Source organism: Bacillus rossius, chromosome 13, assembly GCF_032445375.1.
Source record: "Bacillus rossius redtenbacheri isolate Brsri chromosome 13, Brsri_v3, whole genome shotgun sequence".
NCBI lineage: Eukaryota > Metazoa > Arthropoda > Insecta > Phasmatodea > Bacillidae > Bacillus > Bacillus rossius.
In genome coordinates, this window is record NC_086340.1 from 27,760,774 (window position 1) to 27,787,429 (window position 26,656).

Genomic DNA, 26,656 nt, shown 5'->3' on the forward strand with positions numbered 1-26,656 from the left:
CCACGTTGATTAAATAAATATTACATTTGTTTTAACATTTTATCAAATTTATGGCATAAATTGGTATTGTTGAAATGAAAATAATATATTTACTTAAAAGAAAATAAACAAATTTTCGTTGGCATGTTGAACCACTTGTTTAACCAACAACACCATAATTAATGGCGTCGGCGTTGAATTAAGTAATATTAGGTTTAATAAAAAACTTTCGAAGGAAATTTTGTTTCAATGATGTTGAAATAGTAATCTCGTTAAATAATATCAATGATTTCATGAACTACTTCATAAATCACTGTTGACTGTTATGAAACATGCCTGATTCGGCTACGTGTTGTGTTAACTACTGGTACAACAAGAGAAGAGATAATAATAATTAATTTTACTTTAAGTTTCCGCTTGACGAAACTAAGTATGTGTAAATTATTAAAACGATACAAAATAAAAGTTTTGTGTAATTAAAATAGTGATGAGTATTTTGTTTTCATGCCCTACAGAATTTCCTCTTTTTAGGCTGTGTGTAGTCGCACGTTGAGGACAAGCACACAATACATTAATACCTAGGTACTGTTCTAAATGTCAATGAGTCTCAAATTCTGCTCAAACTTGCTACTTATATACTTTAATTAGTCTAAATGTTTTGTATGAATTTTATTTTTTGGTCGAGAGGGAGGTGTGGGTATAAATTTTGTATTGCGTATCCAAGTCTATCCCTTGATACTAATGGCATTATCCTGTGGTAATGATTCTTGCTGTTTTAACATTAATTAAAACAGCAAGCATCATGTGCCACCAGATAAATCATACATGATCATGCCAACAGTATCAAGGGATAAACTTGGATACGTGATACGGAACAATTACCGAGGTGAGGGTTGCGATAAAATGAAGTGTCTTTTAAATTTTTATGTTGAAATTAAGGTTTTTTTTTCGTAACAATTGCTATACACCTGTCTTCAAGAAGTGAAGATACGAGAATGATTTGTACTTTCACCTAATCCATAAAGAATTGATGCCATTGGTAACAGCTTCATTTCAGTTTTTGTGGGAAAATTGTACAACTTAGGCAGTTAAATTTGCCAGAAATACACATTGCCTGTGTTAATGATTAAATACTTCTGCACGTTTTTTTATGCATTAGTTTTGTTTGCGATTTGTAATGCAATTCGGTAGGTACCTACGAAAATCCTAACCTTAACTTCAATCAACGTGATTCTACTAGAACAGAAATTGTTTCTTGGACATTAAAAAATGCAGCAATTTAATATAATCCAAAAATATGTTACATGTTATGCATTTTAACAAATGTTATGATACGTAAACAAAACATTTTTAACCGAAATGAGGTAAAGGCAAACACTGTCCCGAAGGTAAGAAATTTACTTATTGTTTTAAAAATATTGCTCTCCTAAATCATTTTATGTTACGTTTACCGATATTTAATTAAATGATTTGCTTATAAGGAAAAAAAAATTAAAATCCATATTTTTATAAATATTAATGCATGCACGAAAAAAGTCACAAGCTCGCCAACATTCAGATGAAGCTACAAATTTCCCTACTATTCAAATTTGTGTTTTAAGCATATTAACTGCAAATTGTACTTTCTACGAACAATGTTGTATTTAAATTAAAATTTACTTATAATTTGAAACGTAAGTCTTACTCCAGAAGGTATTTTATCTCGGTTTTAAGCCATTGCAACTTCATTTTAATGTTTGTCAAGTTTGCGTTTTTGTATAGCAACTAGAGCATTTCTGAATAAAAAAAACGTAGAACTGCAATAGCATTGAGTGTCCACTCTGTACTAGTACTTTATTTACTCTATGCGTGGGAATATGAGGAGTTGGGGCAGGGAACTATAAACACACTATTTTTCATGCATTTCATTTTTATATTATTATACTTTTCAGGTATTGTAAAGTATACTATAATTGCCCCCGTTCTAGTTTATTATGTTATACCATTATTTCATTTTCAGAAAAATTAATGTCTGTAGATGTTCCAACTTATGGTAATACCGTGAAATATAACAGCATGCCTTATTTATTAGCATACTTTATGATATTGAAAAATAAAAGTTGTGGGTAGAGTGGTTAAAATATGAGAAATAAAATGCTGGTGTTGAAAAATAGACTAGACCGGGTGGGATTTAACTTTACGATACCAAGAATAGATTTTCTAGAAACATGATACTGAAATGATATTTCAAACCATCTCTCTTTAAAATAATGAATTCTGGTATTACAAAATAGACTAGACCACGTGGGACTGTAGTCTGCTTCACTAGACAAAGAAAATATTTTCTCTACATTTCATTCTTTCAACTGGGCTGGGCTGTAATCTACTTCACGATACCACAAAAATATGATGGCAAAATGTCTCACTTTAACCAAATAAAAAACTGTATAGTTAAACAACCTAGATCTCGTAGAAGTACTTTACGAAAACCTAAACCTATAATTTACTTAAATGAAATACTGCTTACCCCGTATGAACATACAGGTTGTAATTGCTTCAGCGCAGCTTTGTTGATGACATCAATATTGCAAGGAAGAGGAAGGAAGAAAGAAATACCTAAAGAAAAATACGTGCGCAGATATATATAAATTAGCTGACCTAACTTCAAAACTTTCGTGTTTTTTTCTCTCTTTAATTATTCGAAAAACTAACCTAACACACAACGAAATGCACACAAAACTACAAATCACAAACTTTTAAAAGCCATAAAAATTCCCCTTTTTTTGACTTTACGGCAATAATCTTTTACTTTCCATATTTCTCTTGCAGATATTAAATTTACGCCAAAAACAATTGCCATTTCATTTAATTCAATCTATATTGCGAAACATGAACCGTCTTTTTCTGTTCAATACTAAAATCACACAACTACACATTCTTTCTCTACGATGCACTGTTATATTAATTATATATAAATAAACATAACCTTGCTTTTCTCAAGTGACTACTTCACTTATTTCCACACATATACAATACATTTCTTAATATCTATTTACGACTTGTTGTGTACATATTTATTCACTTTATAAAATAAAAATATTTATTTCCTTATAAAAGCACTCCTTCTGGTACCATGATCATTACAAAACTCAGCAATAATTTTTTTTACAGTGCTGTTTTGTCTTTTGTTGTTGCCAATTTTATATACTATATTTTCTTTCATTACACAAGTCAATTTTTTATCACTGGCATTGTAACTTCCATGATGTCACATTTCCCCTACTTTATTTCCAACCAATAGAAATCTGGTATCGGAAAATGAAATTAACCTACTTGTATATATTTAAATTTACAATCATAATTCATTGTTATAAATCACAATTGTTTTTATAATTTCAAAGATATTTTGACATAATTAAAACAGCAGGCATTATGTAGCACAGGATCAAGGGATAAACTTGGATTTGTGATACAGAACTTTTACAGTTTTAACAAGTGATAAGGTTATACTACTTAAATTAAAAAATCTTTAAAATAGTATGGACTGTTGGTCAATATATGTTAACTGCATTAGATATACTATAAAAAAAGTAGGATGATAGGTTAGCTTAAGTTTGCTACCTATTCAAATGATTTTACAGTAATTTTACTGTAGCCAAACTAACCTAACTAACCGTCCACACCATTTTGAAGTTTTTTAAATGAAGCTAACCTAACCATGTGAAAAAACAGTACAATATTTTTAAACAATTTTGCATGATAAATTAAAAATATGATCCGTATTGGTAAGTTTCTGCATAGTATTGTTTTTCACCTTTAGTCTTTCAGCATAAACCAATCTAATAATTATCTTACTACATCACAAAGAAAGAACTAGCCAACTACTTGAGCTCAGCTAAACTCTTTAAGAACTCGGCTCAAGTTTTAATGTGTTATTACTGAATTTAGCTCGAATCGACACTACTAAAATATTTGCGGACTTGTCCCTCCCTACATAAGATGACACTACATTGGAATGTTACATGCTGACTAAGAGTTATGTAGCAGATTAAAGGAAGAATAAATGTACAAGAGTGTTAGGCATCATCATATGTTTTGTTTACCCGTGGCACACGGTGACAAGAGACATCACAAGTTTTGCCTGGCTGTTTATCTATCTTAACAGTGAATGTATTCCAATTTGACTTACACACCCATTCACACCGGAATGTTGCATTAGTTTTAACCCTTACATTTCCAATTTAAAAATATATATAGAAATCTAAGTATTGTGGCCTTTTAAGTTTATAAAATATGCAAGAGCAAGAGACAATAACGCAATGCAAGTGTTGTTCAACTTGAACTTTATTATGTTTTGGCTTGCATTTTTTATGGCCATATTTGAAGAGAAGTGTTCCATAAAGACACAGACATAATGAGCACAGAATATCACAATGTTTTTTACTATATACATAAAATTTACACTTGTTACACTTTCACATAGTGAAAGAAAATAACTCTCTTAAATTAAATGATACACAATTTATTTTGTTTTCATGATAAATATGAAGTATTGAAAGAATACCGGAGTAGAAATATATTTTCTATTGTTTTACAATTTTAAGTTATAGGGTTGGTGATGTCTCACGACTTCCATGGTTTTATAAACGAATGTGAATTTCTTGCTTTGGTTGCGTGTTGCGCTGTTGTGATCCTTGCATATTTTAAAAATTTAGCCCAAGACTTTTATATTTACAGTATGAAAACTAATTCTGCATTTGCAGATGAACATAAATAATTGCTTCAAGTTAAGTGGGTGATTTTAAAGTAACAGTAATTATATTGGTAAAATGCTAATGTTCAGCATATCAAAGTAAAACAACATACTATACAGTAGAGTTAATTAGTACATATTTTGTTACAACCTTAATTAGTTTATACACCCTCATCTAGTTAACATAATTTGCATCTCCTCAGTCTTTTGTTGCTGAAAATATTTAAAATGTCATTTTCTCCACACATGCATATACACATGTATATATATGAACAATTTTGTACTTTGTTTCATTAATGTCAATCCAAAGATTACACGAAACATGTCCTTTTACACACAGCCTTAAAAAAAAACACAAATGTTTTCCACTGCTATTGTTTCTTGAAACTTTTCAGAATAGGATAGATATTTTCAAATGCTTCGTATATTTCTTGCCGTACTTTTGCGCCTAGATAAAAAAAAAGTTGTGAATTAATCACACAATAGTAAAATTAATTAGTACTAAGTTCAGCAAAACACAGTTACGATTCAAATCTTATTTTATTTTGGTAATATAGATATGTAGTAAGAAAATAAAAAAATATATCTTAAAACATCCAATAATAAATTGGCCCAAATTTGAAAAAAAAAAATTGCACATGTACTAAAGACAACTCAATTCATTTTACACTTTACATGCACAATGCACATTCTTATTTCCTACTCTCTTGTTTGCTGTGAGATGGGACAAAAACTAAATATAAGGATGAGTTATTTATTATTACTGTTTAGGTTTTAATGTTCAGTCCCGCACAAACTAAACCTTTGGTTGAGTTTGTAACAATACAGACTAGCAAAAGTGGTCTAGATTTCCACATAGGTACATAAAACACTTGAAAAATTTGTTGGATTCTATTATCTGTTTAAATTTTGTAAAAACATCGCTCAGAATGATTCATGATAGAAATAAAGTCTCTCAAGAACAATTAATTACTGATATAAACTTTTTTATTTATCCATTACGAATGGCACAGTGGCCGCCATCCTCCGACCAAAACACTGTTCCAGATTACACACAAAACATTAAAAAAAAAGTTTGTTGCTTTAAGAAAACAACCGACTTTAAAATGGTACCAAAATGTCTGATAAAATGAAGATTAATACTGATATTTATATGTCGTGGTTACGCATGAATTCACTGTACAATAACTGTGTCCTTGGAACGACGACTAAAAACCAAATTTAAAGTCTCATTACGGGCTTAACACTGATGACTGCAGTAAAAAAATATAAAATAAAAAGTCTAAAAAGTTTACAAATCGGTGCTGCCCGGACCGCAGATCTACATGATACATATTATTTTTCGAGACATTGCCCGACCGTGACCTTTCTGTACCACGACCACACAACGACTAACGACCAACCTGACATCCTCCAGACCTCCACCCACAAAGAAGGGAGGTGATCACATGTCCCCCACAAACAATAACATTCAAGCTTAAGACAAACTTTCAAAAATCAGCCAATCAAAGCCCAAATTACAAGACATATAAAAACTCTGCATACAACTACCCTTCTCTGTCTATTTTAAATTCTGATGGTACTACAAAGCATCATCTGTCTCTCTTTCTCACTCCAACATTGATGTAATTTACCATCACATTCACCATCATGCTTTCAGACAAAGGATAATAACAAAAAATTAAAGATTTATATACCTATAACTACTAGGCCTGTGTGAATATTCAAATTTTCGACTATCAAAATAATAGTTTATTATTCGTATTCGTATTAGATTCAGTTTTGAATACCAACACTAAAAAAAAAAAAGAATATTCAGTCGTTTACGAATACAGCTGTGCGGGATTTTGAGAGTCTGAAAAAATTTCGGGATCACAAATTTTTTCGTCGGGCGGGGACATAATTTCTACAGGATTTTCGTAATGTTTTAGGATTATTTATGTGGAGTTTTTGGCTACATCTGGCCAAATACATTTTGAGAAGACTAATATAGTAAAGCCTGATTTAACACTGTAATTCAGAATCATTACTAACACCCACATTATCAGCTAAAGTATTTTATGGAGAAGAGAGTCCGACAGGTAGTTAAAAATAGATTAGAACTGACAGCTTACTTTTAAGGATAAATATGTGTCCGTCAAAATCACAACACTGCGCACAGGTGTTAAAGTTGACAGTTTTCTGATCAGAGTGTAGAAACAAGGCATGATTAGTTCGATCAGAATGGGGCGGTGAAGAGAAAAAAACTTGTATAGATCTCGTGGAAAACATCTGGTTGCATACGCACAGCAAAGACTCCTAAAGCCTAACAATATAGTATGTGCAACATTTTTTGTTGGATAATACACGATGGACGACGACCGGATACAGGACACACTCACACTCCTAGCGTAGTGACAGCTGAGGCAATTATCTTGACACGTGTGGCGTAAAAAAAAAAATCACACTTAAGGCGAAACCACACAGAAGCTACACTATGTTCTCTATGTTCGCTGCACCAGGTGGCCAGACAGATCAGTCTGGTTTGCGATGTCGGAGAGATGCATGATGTAGGATTCGAGTGATGATTCCGACAATGATAATATTCTGCTGGCTCTCGCAGTATGTAAACATAAAAAAATAAATAAAAAAATGGGTTCATGAAATCAATTCAAAAAGAAAATAATTTGGAGGATTTCATCATTTGATTAAGCAGGTGCATTAGGATGAAGCCAAATTTATGGATTACTTCAGAATAAATACAACTCACTTTGATATTTTATTTCTCATGAGAAGAAACAACTAAATTACAGGAAAGTAATTTTAGTCAAATAATGACTCACTATTTGCTTGAGGTCAGTAAACAACGATTTCATGAATTTAATGAATAATCATGAATGAAATAAACGGCAAATTAACACCAAGGGGAATTCACATCAATTATTATTTCCTTAACACACAACATTAGTGAACCTCCTTTCAAATAAAATCCCAGACATTACCTCAAATATCTTGCTTTCTGTACTCTTCTACCGATTTATTCCATAAACATGGATATTTTTGTATTTCAACAATAAACTTTTCAATTGACATGATACTAATTTAAAGCAAACACAGAAATTCAGCTGAATTCCACGCGAAAACAGATGTTTTTATTTATCTGCGCATGCACAAAGTCAGCGACATTTTAGAAAAAATAGCTGAGAACCAAACATCTGGCAACATTGCCAACATAGCAAACATAGAGAACACAGCTTTGTGTGGCCAGTGATGCCTGAGATACAGCTGGCTGTATTTTACTCACGTAACGAATGTGCATTGCGAACATAGAGAGCATAGAGCCCTGTGTGACCATAGCTTAAGTAAGACATTTTAAAGAAATAAATGTAGTCACCATGAAGTAACTGTGAACTACATAACGGTCACCAAAAAGGAGGTTTTATTGATGTGATGATCATAATGGGGGTATAATAACGGTTTTTACAGTTGCAGGCGCTGATTTGATACCATTTTAAAACGAGCACATGAAGCATAAGAAATCACGAGACATTCAATGCACCACACATGACTTGTTTGATAGTTTCATTTCTCATCTGGGGGGTCAACTGAACATAGTTATGTAGGCTACTGAAAATCAACTCTTCACATGATGTTGATCAAGCTTTCAAAAACTTAAGATTTTAACCTTTCACATGTCAATTCTTCTCCTCGCTTATTTTAGTATTTTGTTCACATTAAAAGAAGGAAATTGTAGAACTTCGTAAAATGTGTATTTGCTCACCTTATAATATAACACTGCAAATGTGTAAACATTCATAGGTTAAACATTACTAAGACGTCGCAATATATGCCAAATAATACCATTTATGGACAGTAGTGGTTATAGCTGCCTTGGTCTATTTTTCATGCAAAAACGGTTTTACAGGATGTCTACAAATACCTGGTGAACCAATTTTAAGATTTTTCAGAAAAATTTAATTAAATTTACTAATTATATCACAGTGCGATTTTCTTATGTACACAATAAGGAAAATTTAACACAATAAAAATCAATTAACTGTTCACAAGAACATGCAGATTTTATGTTTTAAAGCTAATGTCTTTCCAGAGAAATTTTGGCAAGATTTACATAATTAGTCTCCAATTATTTATATTTACTGTACAACTATAAACTCAAGTGAGGCGTCAAAATACAAAATGAAAGTTAGCAAAAGACTGCTGTAAATTATGGTTTCTTGACTACTGTTCATTTGGAAACCTTTTCGTGTCTTCCATGACCAGTTGTTCAGTTTTGTTTCTTTTTTATGTGTTCTGTGACCTGTATAGTGTATGTATACCTCCTGTATTAAAATGAGCACTACACATATTTTAAAACACCTAACTCTTAAATTATAAACTACACATAAATTTATTGTATGCTAAAAATTACTTTGAAAACTATTTGTGACTGAATGGATTTACCTGTTAGGACCACTTTCCCAGACACAAAAATCAGCAACACGATTCGAGGTTTCACCATCCTGTAGATCAATCCCGGAAACAGCTCAGGTTCATAGCTGCAAAAATTACAATAAATTACACAAAACTTACAAACCATTACAAAGACAACCCTTAAATCATATTTACACTGACTGATACTGTGCTAAACTCAAACTTTTATTTCAAGGTCCGAAACTTTAATCAGACCCAATGTTGTCCAAGGAAAATAAATATATGTAAAGCAAAATTTATTGTCAATTTACTTATTGATTAGTGTTTTTACCCTACTTCCACAAAATAGTGTGCAAAATATTACGACAGTGTTACGGCAATGTGTTTACAATATGGTAAATGCCACTATGTATATGTTTACCAGACTGTACACAAAAATCAACAAACATTAAACTCTTGACTTCGTCAGATCTTATGTAAATTTTCCACTGACAAAAAACATGAAATGTTTCCATAAAAAAAAATTTTTTTTTTCTATTTTTTAAGCTGTCAATGTAATGACATACTCAGTTTCTTCAATTTTAGAACATAACTGTTTACTTGATAACAAAAATCTTGAAATCTATGGAAAAGTGATTTTTCCTACACCACACTGCAAGGCAACATCACAGACAGAATACAACCTTACATGTCATATATAATATCTCTGCTCACAAAATGTCAAAAATATGTGACACACCAACATTGTACCGAACAAACACTTTACCCAAATGCAATATGCATGACACAGTTAATGGGTTAGCCTTTGTACCTTTCTACGGCTGTTGGTGGGCATGTGTCAAATGTAAAAAAATTAATATATCAGCATTTATTTCACAAATTCAATATTCGTTAAAATTTCCAGGTTTTTTTCCCCGTTTTTTCTAAAGCTGGGCATCCTAGTTAGCAGTTTATGTGAATATCGGCCACAACTTTGAAACAAAGTTTTATTTTTACACTCTTAATTTTGGAGAGTTAGCCAAAATGTTAGTCAGAGCTTCTCATTATAAGAAATTTTATAATATTATTGTGAAACTTAATAATTTGCTTTTAACTTTTCAGTAATTTCTGGGTTTACGAAATGACTGTAGTGTCATAAAGAACATACAAGGTTAAACTGTACATTTTATTGATTAAAAAAAAATACTGCACAATGCAACGTACCTGCTGAACTGTCCGTGAGTCAGGACTAATCCTTCTAGTCGAATAGGAAACTTCACATCACAACTGCCAACCATGTTTTGGATTTTAAATTCCAAAAACTTTGCCTGAAATAAAAAAGGTAACCAGAAACAACTTAGCCAGTGTTAAAGTATTAAATCATTTTCTTTCAAATATAAATACGTATATAAATTACTATTTATCTTATTGGTAGCGTATTGCTGCCTTGACTTAATAATTTAAACTGCACACTTCTCTAAAGTATTTTTTTTTCTACAAAAACAAGTACCTGAAAATAAAGCAACATAATTCTTTTCACTCCACTTAATGCTGCTAAACCATTTAATACGTAATACAAAAATTTTAAAATAACTTTTGATGGTCATTCCTGTCAATAACTGCATAGTATTCCATAAGTAGCAGTCAGAAGCGTCCTGTAAGGTCTGGGATCAGTCAGTAGCGTTTGGCACTGTTCTGTGCTTTTCAGCAATTTTGGGAAGTGAATGGTATAATTCGGTTTCTTCAGTAGAACTCAACAGTAGTTTACAACAAATTTTATTTTGGCCTGTATTTGTGGTGAAATATTTATCCTTATGCTCCTGTTAAACAATATTTTCTGCCAAACACCATCTTACAGATGTGTTTGCTCTACAACTTAACATTTAGCAACCGCGGGATATCTGCCTGATTATTTGGCATGTTCTGTAATCCGGCACCTGCAAAGTGCACAGATTATCAGAACTACACAGGTAGAAAGTGTTTGAATTCCTGATTCAATTCCTCTAATATCTTTCTTCTAATCTTTGCATTGACATCGACCGGAGCTACACCCCTCCTAAGCCCGATGTGATCCATAGACCCCCTCCCTCTTTCAAAGTGCTACAGTCGTCTCATGTGTACGTAAATACTGCACCTGCAGATGTAGCATCAGTGCCTTGCTACCTTAATGATGCCTACGTGATTCATTGTATACATACTTGCTTTTCCAGCCCCAAAGTGTCTTATGTTTAGCAGATCGAGTTACATCTTATAAAAGTATTGTAATAAACCTTCAGTGACCCGAACAACCCCAAACCCTGCAGAACAATACCAAAGCTGGACAAATTGAAATATTTAGTTTATTTGAAATATAATTTTCACTTACGTTACTGTCTGCAGTCTATCGGCTGATTTAAATAAGGGTATGTATGTGTTTATTTCTTTTCCCTGGTGGCATCCTTTTAAATGCATATAACAACCGTTAGCCAGATGTGAGAGAGACTAATTGCCTCTATGGCACTGTAGTAGAGGTAGTAGTAGCATGTTATTATGTTATGTATGGTTGCGAATGCAGCCTGTCACTCAGTGATATATTCCGCTGCAGTGTGGGTGCTGTGTTGCACAACACAGTCGTGGTAGTGTTGTGTATACTGCTGTTTGTGTTGTGGTATTCGATTGGCAGTGTACTGGATTCTGATCCAGCAGTCACTTCAGCCATGTGAAACACAAGTACTGCAATCACAATAATAATCAACATAAACAACACACAATTGCCAATGGTTTGTGATGAAACCTTAAGCGTGAGACTGGGATGCTTATCTACAATGAACAAAATACTGATGTTTTTTAATAGATTTTTTATATGGCTCCAGAATTATATGTTTTTCAACGTAAACAAACACCAAAACTATCAAGGTAGCTTGCAAAACCTATGACTGATGAAATAATAACAATGTATAGTTGACAGCTAACAGTGTAAACAACGTTTGCTCAGGCTGTAAACGAAACACTATAGTTCAGTCCTTCAATAAAACAAGGACAAGTAATCTGTGGCAGACGAATGCATATTAAAACTGGAAGTTAATTCAGTCACTCTCACAAAAACAGTATTATCACAAAACCTTCTTCACGTTACAATAGTTTCTCAGGGTTCTATTTTTGATATAAATTTTGCCAGCTAGCAGTAACCCAATGGTAGGCACAAAATCTATTCAAAGGACTATTGGGCCAAACTGGACTGATATTCGCAATGTTGGTGAACAATAGCTTGTTTACAAAATGTCACTTGGACACAGAAAGTCATTAGGGAAAATTAGATGGTTGCGTTTATATAGTATATGACCTCCAATGGCGTAACAAGGAATTGTTACCTGCGGTGATCCGTGGTAGAAACAGCTGCCAGCATAGGGAACACCAGTAGGACGGCCGGTGAGGCAACTTACTTACGGCTATTGTTGCGTCGCACTCACACACGCACAGTCCTACAACGCAGCCCAGCCTATCCTGTATTGAATTTTTGGCTATAAGATGCTGCACGTTTCTAGGCCCACAACAAAACAATTTCCTATTTTAAAATTTCTACGTTCACAAAGTCCGAATTGGCACCCAAATATACCGCTGAGTGTCGCAGGTTCAGTCCGTGAACTCCCCGAAGAAACGGTATCTGTCTATACAACGGCACCGGCGTACCGATGCCTAGCTGGGATTAGTCCAGATTTGACGCCTAAGTGCGTAACATAACAATCACAATAAACAAGTCAAAATAAAAGTTACATACTGGTGCATACACCATAACACACGGAGTAATTAATGATATATGTTATATGTATTATAAAATTTTTAATAAAAATGCTATTAATAATTAATATGAAAATAGTTCCCATGGCTTACTTATTACAGGTGTGTAACCCCACTTCCTGTTATTTGAAACTTGGTCCATGGAGTACTATGTCAGTAGGATGCTCTCAAAACGTAAACAATGAAACAATGGAGCACAGTTCATGGCAGACAAGCACAGGAGGCGACGATTCGTAATGATTATGTTCTTAGTTTATATTTATTATATTTAAGTTCATGTGGGCCGCATACCAGCACAGCACCCTTGGTTTTGGCAGTCTGTCACCACCACTGTCCCAGCTTTTCTCTAATTGATGCCCAGCTGTTACTTTAAATATAAATATTTTTTTCTTTTGACCTCTAGCAGATGACTGTTTAACCTAATGTATTTGTTTAATTCACTTGTTGTATATTTTGCCATGTAATACAAACTCTAACTTTAGTCCAGTACACGTGGTGCCCTGAACCGCACATTATACAAATTCGAGCCACCGAATTTTATTAACAGTGTTAAGTGATGTAGAGGATTGCAAGCTGTGTTAAAAGTAATTGTTTCTTTTATATGAACGTCCACGTTTTAAGGATTGAAAATGCTTACATGATTGATTTTATTTGTTTGATTAATTTACATCTTATATTTATTATTGTGCTAAAGTTTAATTTTGTTCTATTATATGTAAATGTGTTGTATCCCAGCTATACTGTAGCTAGTTTTCTTACAGTTTCATCGTTGTTCTGAAAGGAATTATATAGTCAAGCTATAATTTTTCATCAGTTTCATTCCTTTTTAGTGTGTGACTGCACGAGATAAATATTCATAGATGATTTTACTCTTTGCAATAGCTTCCAAGTAAAAATAGTGGTTGAAAAATATCCTCTTTGCATCAGTCCTTCTCTGTAGCTTAGCAGGATGAATCTGGAATATCCTTCCAATGAGAAGGAGAGGAGCTCTAGCTGTCAGCAAGGCAAGACAGCTTCTGTGCGAGGGGCGGTCTCCAGCCCTTCGAGACCCTGCACAGGGATCAAGAAGATTTACCAGCTTCTCCAACATGTAGCTTGTGGTGTTGATTTAGCTCCAGCAAATATTGTGAAGTTAGGGAGTTTGACGATATCCGCTGAACCTTTACGCCGGTCGTACGCTGACTACACATCGGCACAGAGCCATAGGTAACCCCATTTCTGCCTTATCCAGTCATCAAATCTGACCTATAGTTTTCATTGGTGAGATTGATTCATCAATAAACTTTTCAGCTACTGAAGGAGGTGCAGTCTTCTGACCATCGCTCCGGAACGTCGGTAGAACAGTTAATGTCATTAGCCTCACATTCCTGTATGCTGAGACGAAGCATCCTGTGGTCCTGTATGAATACCTTCTCGGTTCTATGACAGTGAGCCGCCGGAATGATTGATGTTAGAACGATCGGTGTAATGTGTCTTTAACGATTTTTAACATTTATATTAATTTTTTTAAATTTTTATTCTTGAAACCTACAGGACTCATATCAGCTGTTGTACTAAGGTACATGGCTGGGTTGAATAAAGATTGCTACTAACTCATAAGATCATAATCATAAATTCACTGTTACATGGATTCTTTTGGCAATTGTAATTATTTCAGATCAACCTTTTACATTCAATTCCTGCACAATTTCAACAAGTTATATTTTATTCAGTACCTAAGATAATAGTTTTTTTAATAACATAAGTAATAGTGTTCATTGTGCTATAAATAATAGTAACAGCTAACAGCCATTATTTATTTCCTATTAATAAACATGAAATATTATTTAACACTTTTTTCATGACAGGTCATTGTTCACAAATACACATTATAATTATAACACTATTTCCACAGATTTGTCATCATATAATACATATTGTCCACTACGTGATGGAATACAGTGCAGACTGAGGTTCGTAGACCACCTGCAATAGCCTATGTACTTAGTTGTCTACCTTAACATGACACAGCATGTCTGCAGCTCCGAGCAGACGTATTCCTGTATGGTTAATCTGAATTCGGGGTACGAATCTTGGTTCATGTTGGCAACATCACGACCCTGATATGGGAGAAGCTGGGTCCCTATGACCAAGAACCTATGTGGTGGCACCCTCAGTGAACAATCCATCCTAACTTCAGCCGTTAGAGAGCAACTTGAATATGAAATCTTTCCAATATTAAATATTTGATGGTACAGAGGATCTGATTGGTCCATATTTTCTTATAACTGTTTGTGAGCTGATAAGAAATAAATAAAAATTAACATTTTTTATCATTACTGGCTATCATGGCCCAGTTTTAAGAATACAAGTAATAAATTACAAGGCTGTGAATTTTTGTTTTCAAATTCAAGTGTGATGTAAAGTCATCAGACTTTAAATTATCTGCCAGTATTAGCTAAATTCTGTTTTGTTGATACTGGGTGTTTAGTGACAGAATGAAGTACTGCCAACACTTTTTATAGCTAGTAGCTACTGAGTATACTGAAAAACTTGTACCACAACGTCATTACTATGATGTAAATTAAAATCAGAGACCAAACATTTCAGAACAGCGGCTAGACATATGATTGGCAAAACTTGATTACAACGTCAACTCCAAAGAAACAAATGCGCCAAATCACGCTGCATTTACGCTTGAAAGCAAGCTGTGGGCTTGGGCTGCCGCGGCACTTCTGACTGGCTACAACAGACACGGAACAACGTTTCCTCACTCGAGCTTCAGGAAGGGACAAAAATGACACGCACCATACCCCACAACTCCCAATCAGGTATGCCAACAATGTTTCCCTCGCACAAACAAACACCAGCTTTATTTTATTATTATTTTTTTACTTTTACTTAAATTTTGTCAGCAGCGAGGTTGATAACCCACAACTAAACAGAACAAGATTACTGTTACGAACATGAGCAAGGCCACGACACATGCAGGTGCACAGCTGGCTGACATCACATGTGGCCGCGCAACATGAGACGTTTCGCGCGTACCTGGGTCGCCGCTTCCCCTCCCTCTAGCCCTCAGCTCCCCGCGTGGCGCCGTTAGTTTGACATCCGAAACCTGACAGCTGCGGAGTTACGCGAGCCGCCGACACGTGTTTCGAGAGATTTCTGCCATCGGGTCGGCGCGGAAAGACACGACTGGCCCCGGCCGCGCTCATGATTTCTGGAAAGCGCCTGGGCTGATATAAAAGCCGGGGGATGCCGGCCTCAGGAGAGAGTTGAAAAGAGAGGCCAGGTGGGAGCTTTCGCGCGGCGGAGTTTCCGGGGCGATAGCCACTCTGCCGCACCCGCGGCACTAAGTCCCTGGACGAAGGTTCAGGGCAAAGAGTTCAGTTCCGGGCGATAGTGTTGCGGGCGGCGGTGGCGGAGTGCGGCGGCGGAGATCCACGAGGGGTGCTGCGGCGAGAGTTGCGCCAGAGGTGCGGCCCAGCGAGGTGTGTGGATTGTAAGAAACGAGTGACTGGGGAAGCAACATTATTTTTAAGTGCAATTGATTATTTGCCATTTTAGAAGATTATTTGTAAGTGACATAAGTAGTGGCCATCAATAAAACTGTAGTGTAATAAAATCTTTAATTGGGCTATCCTTTACGAACCCGGTAAATCGTAACAATATTGAAGAATAAAATATGTCTGGGGTGATCTCAGGAAACCATAAATCAAAATTAGGACGGTCGGACCATGATTCGAATCCGAGTCCAGTTTTTCATGCCAGTTTAAATGTTTACCTACCTACTCTTTCCTCCATGCTCTCGTGGCGATCATCATGGGTATGCTCCAAGAATAAACAATATTTATAATTTAGTAAAACTGAAAACAAAAAATGGAAATGGTAGAAAAATTTGGCAATGTTATAAATAGGAACAAGATTATAAGGTGAATTGCGATAAGGACGAAATAACACGGAAAAGCATGTTAACATACCATATAGAACTGAAATACCACAAAAATCATGAAATTAATCAGCATAATAAATGAAAAATAACATTACAAAAATGTAATCTTAATTAATACATAAATTCAAATAATGTAAATCATTTAGCATGGAGTTAGAACCAAAATGTATGTACTAAATAGATTTGGAAAAAAATTTTGTTATTTCTTTTTATATTGCAACATGTATTAGCAACTAATTTTTACATTACGGCATGCGTATCACACATTATTATATTGTAAAAGTGCATCATGTATCAGTCAAAATGACACTGTTTTAGTAAAGTAACGATCATCAAACAAAAAGAGTCACATTTGTTAAAAATGGTGCTATCTTTGTGAATAACCACAGTTCACAAAAAAAATTTAAAAAAAAAAAAATTAACATCAAAATATCCTGTTTTAAAAACTTAACTGGCCTAAAAATAAAACTATAAACTCTTGTCTTTAGTTATAAATTAAAAATGGACTTAAAAGCAACCTGTTCCTTTAACCATGAAATATTCTGCAGTGCCTAATTAATTATATGAAAGTTAGTCGAACACTCACGGTGAATCCCAGTTTCTGTATGATCCTCGCATACTTGCGCGCCGCAAGTCTCGAGTCTTCTTCGCTCTTCGCCCCCGTGCACACCATTTTGCCAGAGCTGAAGATAAGCGCGGTGGTTCTCGGCTCTCGGATCCGCATGATCACGGCAGCGAATCGCTTCGGGTTATACTCGGCGTTACGAGCGTGGAGGGCTATCTTCTTCAGATCAAGCTTGCATCCCAGGTTCACTGTGGACACTATGTTCCTGCATCAAAATTACAAAAATATTAATCATAAGCAGTGGTGGGTCGAATTTACTTTTTCTCACATCCAAATCTCCTCAAATTTGAATCTACATCCCGAGTGTCAGGAACGACAAAATTATATATGAGTAACAAAACAACATAAGTTTCTGAATAAAAATTAAAAACATTAATTTTTTTAATATTTTAATAAAAAAAAGCATGTTTATATGTTCAGGATATTAACAACTCATTTGTCACAAATATTCCTTGACGTGATAAACAAACATTCTCAGAACCCTGTAGCTAGTGACAAACTAAAACATTTCTTTGACAACTTCTGTGGGGATAAATAATGTAGGTAGTCCTTTACCATTACACAGGAAAAAAAACAAACAGAATTCCTTTACTTTTTATCTGAATTCTCCTAATTTATAATTTTTGACTGACCAAAAACCTGCAATATTTCCATAGAAAACAACCACTAATTTTTTTTGTGCTCATTCCTAACACTGCCATTGTCATAGCATACTTCCAAATTCCTAAAAGTTGTGATAAAACTATCCACAAAGTAACAAAAAGCTTGGAAACTATGCACAAAGTGTTCATATTTAAAATACACTCCAAGGCTCCATCACAGATGGAATTCAGCTTCACATACCAAAAAAATACAACTCTGCTTAAACACACTCGGCACACCTGCATTGCTAAATAGACTGAACCCAAATAGGGTAGACCGGGGGAAATCGGGTCACGGGGTAAACCGGGTCATCGTAACAAGATCTGCTGTCTTGTGGTGAAAAAATGAACTGGAGTCTACGGAACCTACCAAAGAGTGCTGCTATCTGTCTATACGACCGTCCACTACAAGGCGAACATCGTCTGTAACAACATTCTGGTAGTCTGTGCGACATGAACCCGAACCTGTGTTGTCCTGAAGTGGAAAATTCTTAACAATGTAAGTTTTATTTTGTTTCAAATAAGCCTTTACGTTCGCATTTCGTAATAGTATTGTAGTTTAAGTAATGGAGTACGAAAATATGTACCCAATTAACATTCTTCTGCATTACTGAAGCTCTATATGTTTGACAGAATTTATAATATTTTTCTTTTTTTTAAAGTGCGAAATGGGGTAACTCGGGTCGCTGCCGTTGGGGTAAAACGAGTCACTGCATACAGTGGGGAAATCGGGTCGCTTCATATATTTGCTATATATTGTGAAGCACTTTATTCTTCCTTCTCAATTTTTAAGTTAAGACCTATTCTAAATAAGTGGAAAAAATGAATTTAAGGCACATGACTTCAACTTTAGTTGAAATTTGTAAGTACTTATAATAATATTGAAGTTTAGGAAATGTTAAAATAATGAAAATATTATCCATGTAAATATAGAATTACGAGTTCACTGCCAAATATGTAAGTGGAAGGAGCACCACAGAAGAAGTGAGATGCCTGTTACCAACACCGGAAAAATTAAAACCAAAGAGAGAAAAACTGTTGCTTCTCTAAGGCTACTGTCAAAAGAAAATCACACATTGTTGGAATCCAGGAAATTGAAAAGCAAGAAGCAGGTGTTAAATTAAGTTCAAAGCAAAGCAAAATTGAACCTCTGAAGACGAAGAAGCGAACAAAAACTAAAAACACATCCGAGTTGGAAATTTTGGAAGAAGGCCAGGATGATGAGGAAGATTTTCTCTGCAACATGTGCAAAATTGCATACAAAGACATCAGAAGCTGCACTGCTGGAGACTGGATTCAGTGCCAGTCTTGCAAAATGTGGTACCATGAGCGCTGTGTCAATGCTTTTCAGTGTAAACAGTTTGTATGCGGAATGTGTCTGTCAAAACAGTAAAGAAAATCTGTTGACCCGATTTGCCCCACTTGTGATCCGATTTACCCCACTTCTGTCCAAATCGGGTCAAAACATTTCATTTTCCTTTTATCAAGTTTAATGTCAATTCGTAAGGAAGATTGGCTAATGTTTGTATGTAAATATGTACATAAATGTATGACTGATATTACTGTAGATTTTTTATGGTAAATTAATATTGGTTTTATACTTATTCAGGAATTTCAAAAAATTGACCCGATTTCCCCCGGTCTACCCTACAATGTGCATGGCACAACAAATGGGTTAGCGATGCCAGATCAGAAATTTGACAACCATTTCATCAAAATTCCCTGACCTAACATGTCTAATGCCTGATTTTTCCAGAAATTAAAATAATATTCTCTGCCAACTCCAGGTTTACTTAAAACATTATTTCGGACAGACACCGTCGATGATTTACTCTTTACGTCATACAGAAAACCGGAAGAATGAACAACGAAAAAAAAGAATACACAGACACATGGAAAACTAGCCAGATCAGACGACGTTCATCTACGCGTCACGCTGCATTGTCCAAGGTTGTTGTTCGTCTGTATTCACCGTTGTCATTGCCGTTGTCTCGTCGTCAGCCCACTGTGTCCAACTACGCTGTGACATATTTCTGATTAATTCCATCCATGAATTTTTCTGTGCCGTCTAAACAGTAACGCAATGGCTAACATAACGCCAGTGCAATTGTGCTAATTATTGTATGATGTCGATGAACCTTGACAGAGATTAATTAAATTTTAATTAATTAATCTTTAGAGAAATTAATTTCAAATCTTAATATACGGTTCAAAATTAAAATTAAATTTCCAAAACTAAAGTTTAACAGTCTTATTTCTTTGTCCGTTCTTCAGGTTTGCCTCATGACGTGCAGTGAGAACCAGGAATGGCGTAACGTGATAGTGACGGACAGCCACTCACTGCAGCGTGGGGACGATGCCGGGGTCGGTGGACGAGGGCGTCATGGGCGCGGGCGTGGCCGGACCGAGGCTCGCCGACTGCATCAGCTGGCTGGAGGGGGCAGCCATGGGCGACATCATGTTTTGCTGGCAAACAGCACGAGCGCAGTCACAGACAGAAGGAACACATGCTCACTCTGGCTTCCCGCCGGCTCCTCCTCCGAGCAGGGTGTCCACAAGGAAAAAATATTTCGTACCAACTTAGGCGAGAAAAAAGTACTAGATTTGAAGAAAAAAAAAGAGGACTAAATTATAATTTGTTATTTTTTTAACAATTTAGGAAGTTATTATGACATTGCAATGCTTGAACTTATATATCACACCACAAAAACACATACATTCCATAGTTTTTTTTAACAATAATTACGCTTAATAATAAAACATATTGGAGTTATTATAATATTATTATATTAAAGAAAAATGTACTAGATCTGTACTTGACAACTAAAAAAGTTTTTAAAGTACTAGATCTAGTACGAAAGTACTAACTGTGGACACCCTGCCTCCGAGTGATATTACGTCAATCCAACGGCCGAGGGGTCCACCCACCGGAAGCTATAGGTACTTATTTTTTTACTTGCTAGTATTTAAACAGAAACGATAAAGCGTGAAGGGGAATACCAGTGCACAAAACAATTGCCTAGATGTCTTTTACGCACAATGAAGAAAGCATGTGCGCAGTCTTTTCGTGGTGTGTGTACCTAATAAGCAGAGACAAGATTTTTTGGTTTTATTTTTAGTTCAGTTTAGTTTTTAAAACAAGAGGATTTCTGTTTTACTGTTATTGTTTTTAATTTTATAAAAGCTGTAATGTAATACTTACTCCACCGAAATAATGGCATAATTCATACGCTGCATTTTTATGATAAAATAATTTGTAATATTTAGTCTAAAACCGATAGTTAGAATAATAAAAATAAATTAGCGAGCATTTGTGATCTAAAAGTGATTTATAAGAGATGCGCGATAAAACAAATTAAATTAATTTTTCTGATCATGCACTTTGGTTCAATTTTTTGTCCGGAAATGACGTTCCTTGAATTTCGAACATTAAAATATTACTTGATTCACTATTTGAATTACGTTTTGGTTAAATGCAACTTAATTCCAAGATAGTGATACAAAATTCTTTCGGGTCTATATGTGTATTAACTTGCATTTCGGTGATATGCAATATTCTGACATGCTTTGTCAGTGTTATTTCGGTTTTATCGCAACTCACTACATAATAATGTCTCTTAGTAATAAGCAGCACTAAGCGGTGACTAGATTTTATCTCTGGAAAAAAGAAACCATTGTCAATGCACATGCTTCGCATGGATTCGTAGATGTTCAGTTATAAGGTTTTGAGATATGACAGGGGCATACGCAGGGAGGAAGATGGGAATGTATCTCCACCCCCCCTTTTTTTTACCTTTACAGATCCTAAAAAAATGGAACGAATGGTAAAACAAACAGCATAAAATGCTCTTGAGAGGAGAATGAACATGGCCAGTACTGACCATTTTGAGAGACAGAAAGTAAATGTTATATGAAACATCAAATTTCTTTTAAAACTGGCCATCTCACTTGATTTGAAGGATTTTTTTGCTTAACTGCGAAAACAAATTGTAAATGTGCTTAAAAAATATTTTCTTGTAAAAATGTGTACTTCAACAGAGAAACTTAGCAAAAGATGGATGGAGTTTAAAGACAAGGGGGAGGGGGGGGGGGGGGAAACACAAGTATGAGTTCACACTCTCTTCGTAATAAAGGCTGTAAAGGTGCACGGCATGTATTAATACATTTTATGAGCTTTTTAAAAGTGGATAACTCAAACAAACATCACTTATTTAAAGTTGTACTCATTCTGAAGGAAAAAAACTCATAGGTACTATTTAACAACAATGGATAAAATACCTAAAGCAGCCAAACATTATCCTTACCGTTATAAGCAAAGGTTCGTTGGAGTCAAAATAAATTATAACTAATTTTAATGGCTTAAAAACCATCCTATCTAATTTGGATTTGTAACTTTCCCTCAGGCAATTAATCCAATACTGTGGAACATTAGTGACAATTTTATGGACAAAAAAATTACAAGTTGAAATCAATATTTTGAAATATTTAAGCAAGGTATTTTGAACAGGTGGAACCAGAAAAAAATATAATTTTCAAAATTTTATTTTCATAAAAGAGCACATACTTTAAGAAATTACTAAATGATAATACGAACAGGGATATTGCACATGGCCAAGGCTAGAAGTGCTATGTTCCTATGTCACAGCTTCCTAGCAACTGAGCTGAAGTTGGCTCTATCCTGCCGCACGGGCCAGAGAGCTTCAGACAACAGCCTAAGAAATTCAACGCAACTGCGGCAATTTCCACCAGAGTTTTTATTTTTTAAACCCACTATGCGAAATTTCTTCAATATAGCAGTTACACAGCGACCTTCATACAATTGTGTACTATCAAAAAATAAATTAAATTTTACAGTGTGAACCATTGTATAGGTTTAACCAGGGGCTCTAATAGCCTAGAATGGGTGAATTTCATGGTCTCTTGTCACAAAACTTATTTTATAAACCCACTTTCCGAACTTTCTCCAATATACCAGTTACATAGTGACCTTTATACATGTGTTTACTACCAAAAAAAATAAATTAAATTTGGAGTGCGAACCATCTTACAATCTAATAGCCTCGAATGTGTAATTATCATGGTCTCCGTCACAAAACTTTTTTTTTTATCTACTTTGCGAACTTTCTCCAATATAACAGTTACATAGCAGCCTTCATACATGTGTGTACTATCAAAACTATCTCGAACGACCGCATAGAGCCGGCGGATAGAGCTAACATCAGCTCAGTTCCTAGTAGTTTTCATGGACCCAAAGCCATGTGAGCAGTGGCGTAGCCAGGATTTGTGTATGGGGGGTGTTAAAAAGCATGCCGCCTTCCCCCCCCCCCCCCCCCCAAATATTAAAGCTGGGTGTCCGGGGGTCCTCCCCTGGGAAAATTTGGAATTTAAGGTGTAAAATAGTGCTATTTTAGCAGTTTTCGGTGCTTAAATTTAAATATTGTAATAGTAAAAATTTTATTAATTTTAATATGAAATTTGTTTGAGTGATGAATAAGAAATTAATTAAAGATTTGGTGCTAAGGGGGGGGGGGGTTTGAACCACAACCCCCCCCCCCCCCCCCCCCCTAGGCTACGCCCGTGCATGTGAGTGCCATTAGGAGATGAAGTGGAACACAGATTTAGTTCGAAACAGCCTGCAATGCTGCCCTCACTCACAGGTGTCTGAGGCTGCATCAAACTGTGGGGAGTGGTGAAGCCTGGGGAATACGTGTGCATCGTTTTCTGCGGCGAGGCCAGCAACTGGTGCAAAGGCGGCGGAGGCGGCTGCGGCTGTTGGTGGTGCGGTTGCTGTTGCTGCGTCTGCTGTTGCTGTTGCTGCTGTTGCTGGGCATGAGGGAGAATCTGCTGATCTTCTTCAGGTTGATAGTGAGGAGTTCCTAAGCTCGGGATGCTGAAACCAGGACTCGGAAGCATTTGATCCATCGTGAATTTTATTTAAGTAAACAATATTTCCACAATCGCCCACAAACTCATCTACATTCGCTGCAAACACTAACGGAACCACCATAGACCACTGTTTACAAAATAAAACCTATAAAAAAATGTTATTGTCTGAGAGCCTTCCTATTTCAATGCACAGCCAGCAGTATACTTTATGAACACGATATATATTAAGTAAATTTGGGATAGAAATTAAAAAATAGACACCACCTTTGTTTCAGCAGATTTAAGCCATAATTATGTCGTTTAATATTCAAAATGCGGCATGTTTAACACATAGTTATAAAAACAAAACCAGTCGGTTAAGAAACACCATCACCTAAGGGCGCGGTTACACGGGACCCTGAACTACTTCAGATGAACATGTTTAAGTAAACGTTTACAAACGCGAAAGTGTGCGGTTACACGGTAGTTGCTGAAAAGTGTGTTTAGCTCTAAAACCGATTGTCTACTGTCAACGAATGACTGTGTTGTTGATCTCTATTTTTTAATTGCATCCAGAAAACGCGGGATTTTCTCACTTGTTTATACAGCAGTATCAGCAGAAATGAAATGTGTTTACATATTGCTCAATATTTTTTTACAAATCGGGAATTCAAACATGCACAGTAAAATTTTTAAACTTATTTTTTATTATTTTTTGAGCGAGAGTACCTATCTCAGTTTTAAGAAAATTAAGGTCAGGATAAATTAAAAGATATATGTAATTATCTGTTGGTTTTTTTTTTTGTTGCATTCGGTAAAATATTACTCGAACTTGTGCCAGAAACACTTTCCATCTAGAATTTCTGCAAAAGACTGTTTATATTCTAACCAGCCAATCAGAGGCTAATGTAGAAGATATGTCGATCTGAACTACTTAGCCAACCTGTTTAAGTTAAATGAGAAATTGCCTCGAACGAAACATGTTCAGACTGTGTGTAACCGCACTCAACAGCTGAACATGTTCACCTGAAGTAGTTCAGACTCCCGTGTAACCGCGCCCTAAGTGCTTATTTTTTAAAAATTAGTTGAACAATGTTCCTTATCAAGTATCCAGTTTATATTAAAGCTTTATAATACTGGCGCGGGCCGATCTAATGCAGAGATGTGGCAGACATCTCTCAGTAGCGTCATGATAACATGCTGCCCGGCGCCAATCTCTCAGTAAGAGCGAGTACCCTCCCACATGGAGGTAAGCCGTTGATTGTTCAGCATGTGTGGCTTACCGAGGAACGTCACCTCCGCTGGAGAACTATGCTGTGCAGCCAAGCCTGAACTCTTACTGAAAGTGTTACAGGCCCATTGGGTACGCCCTTAGCTAGTCTAGAAACTCTGTGGACTCTCACTGGGACAAGATAAGGAATGTGGGCAAACAGTACTTACACATCAGCCACTAGTCATGTCCAGCTTTAATGCAGCGCTCACTCTCCTCGATAAATGGTAGTTTATATATTTATGATGGCATTAGCTCCTGGTCCGAAACATCGAGGCAGGCATCAGTGAATTACTTGAAAAAAACAAGCCAGAGTCAGCTGGTCCCTCAAGCATGGTGCCTACCCATTTTCATTGCAATGCGAGGCGAAGAACTAAGAAGAGGTGATTAGGCTCCCGGTTAAAAAAACACATGGCGAGATGCACACAGAGATTCCGAATGAGAAACCAAATTAAATACAATACTTTAAGAACTATGTAAATATGTTTAAATACATATTATTAATGTATCTGATTTAACCCAACAAACCTCTTACTCAAGTTATTAGCCTACATTAGACTTACTTCCAAGAAGCCACTTATCATCCTACCTTAAATTTTAAGCTTTAATTTTTTTGCAAATCATTTACCAATCCTATTTAAATGTTTGGTCCACACAAGTTCACATAAGAATACACAGTTATTTAGTAAGGTTAGGTTTTGATGCTGTCCCCTCTACCTCCTTTGATTTGTACGTGAATTTTATATGGTTCGTGATCTCAGGGAGGGTTCGGCCTGTGGCTAGAGGTAGGGGTTAACGCAGTAGCTGTTATGGCCACTCGGGACGCCTGAAGAAGAACACAAAGTTACTGGTTTACGCCTGATTAATTTATTACGGCACAGCCCTATACATACTGCTGCCCGTTCTGGCCGTAACGGTTGTCCCGAATCGAATAGTCACACGCGCAGCCCACTTCCTCAGTGGCGGCTCACGATTTTACTGCACGTGAAGGATGTACTCTTGCACATGATGCGGCGGTTACAAAATAAGCTCTAACATGACAAATTATACCTTGACAAATAAAACACTAACTATTACACAATACGTATTACACTGGGCTAATGACACGTAGGCCCGTATCTCCGGCGACTCTACGTGACACCTAGACGTGTCCCAGAGACTGACTCGTTTATAAGTTTCGTGGTACGTGTCGCCTACTGGCTGCCCCGTGCGGGCTGAAACTAATTAGCCGGTAAGCTAGGTTGTTGCTTGAAGCGCCGATGTAACGTCTCGTAGACTTCCCACAGTACTTACATAATATGCTGAACACTCATCTTGGAGCACTGATTTATTTAAGTGAAATACCCCATGGTAAATTGAGGCCGACCACGGAACTGTACGTAAAAGATTAAGAAAAGAATATAACTATTGAAGCTACATGTTGGTGAAAGCAAGAGTTGATGGT

At 35.7% G+C, this 26,656-nt stretch overlaps 1 protein-coding gene across 1 annotated transcript; it reads right to left on the bottom strand.

Moving 5' to 3' along the window:
- LOC134538411 (TATA-box-binding protein) lies at positions 1-24,141 on the bottom strand. The gene is made up of 6 exons (XM_063379712.1): positions 23,733-24,141; positions 20,419-20,543; positions 17,398-17,641; positions 10,325-10,428; positions 9,152-9,246; positions 1-5,159 (listed from the first exon to the last, which is right to left on the bottom strand). Exons 1-6 carry the CDS (start codon positions 23,997-23,999, stop codon positions 5,083-5,085), a joined length of 912 nt encoding a protein of 303 aa, XP_063235782.1. The 5' UTR covers positions 24,000-24,141; the 3' UTR covers positions 1-5,082.
- Positions 24,142-26,656: the final 2,515 nt, after the last annotated feature.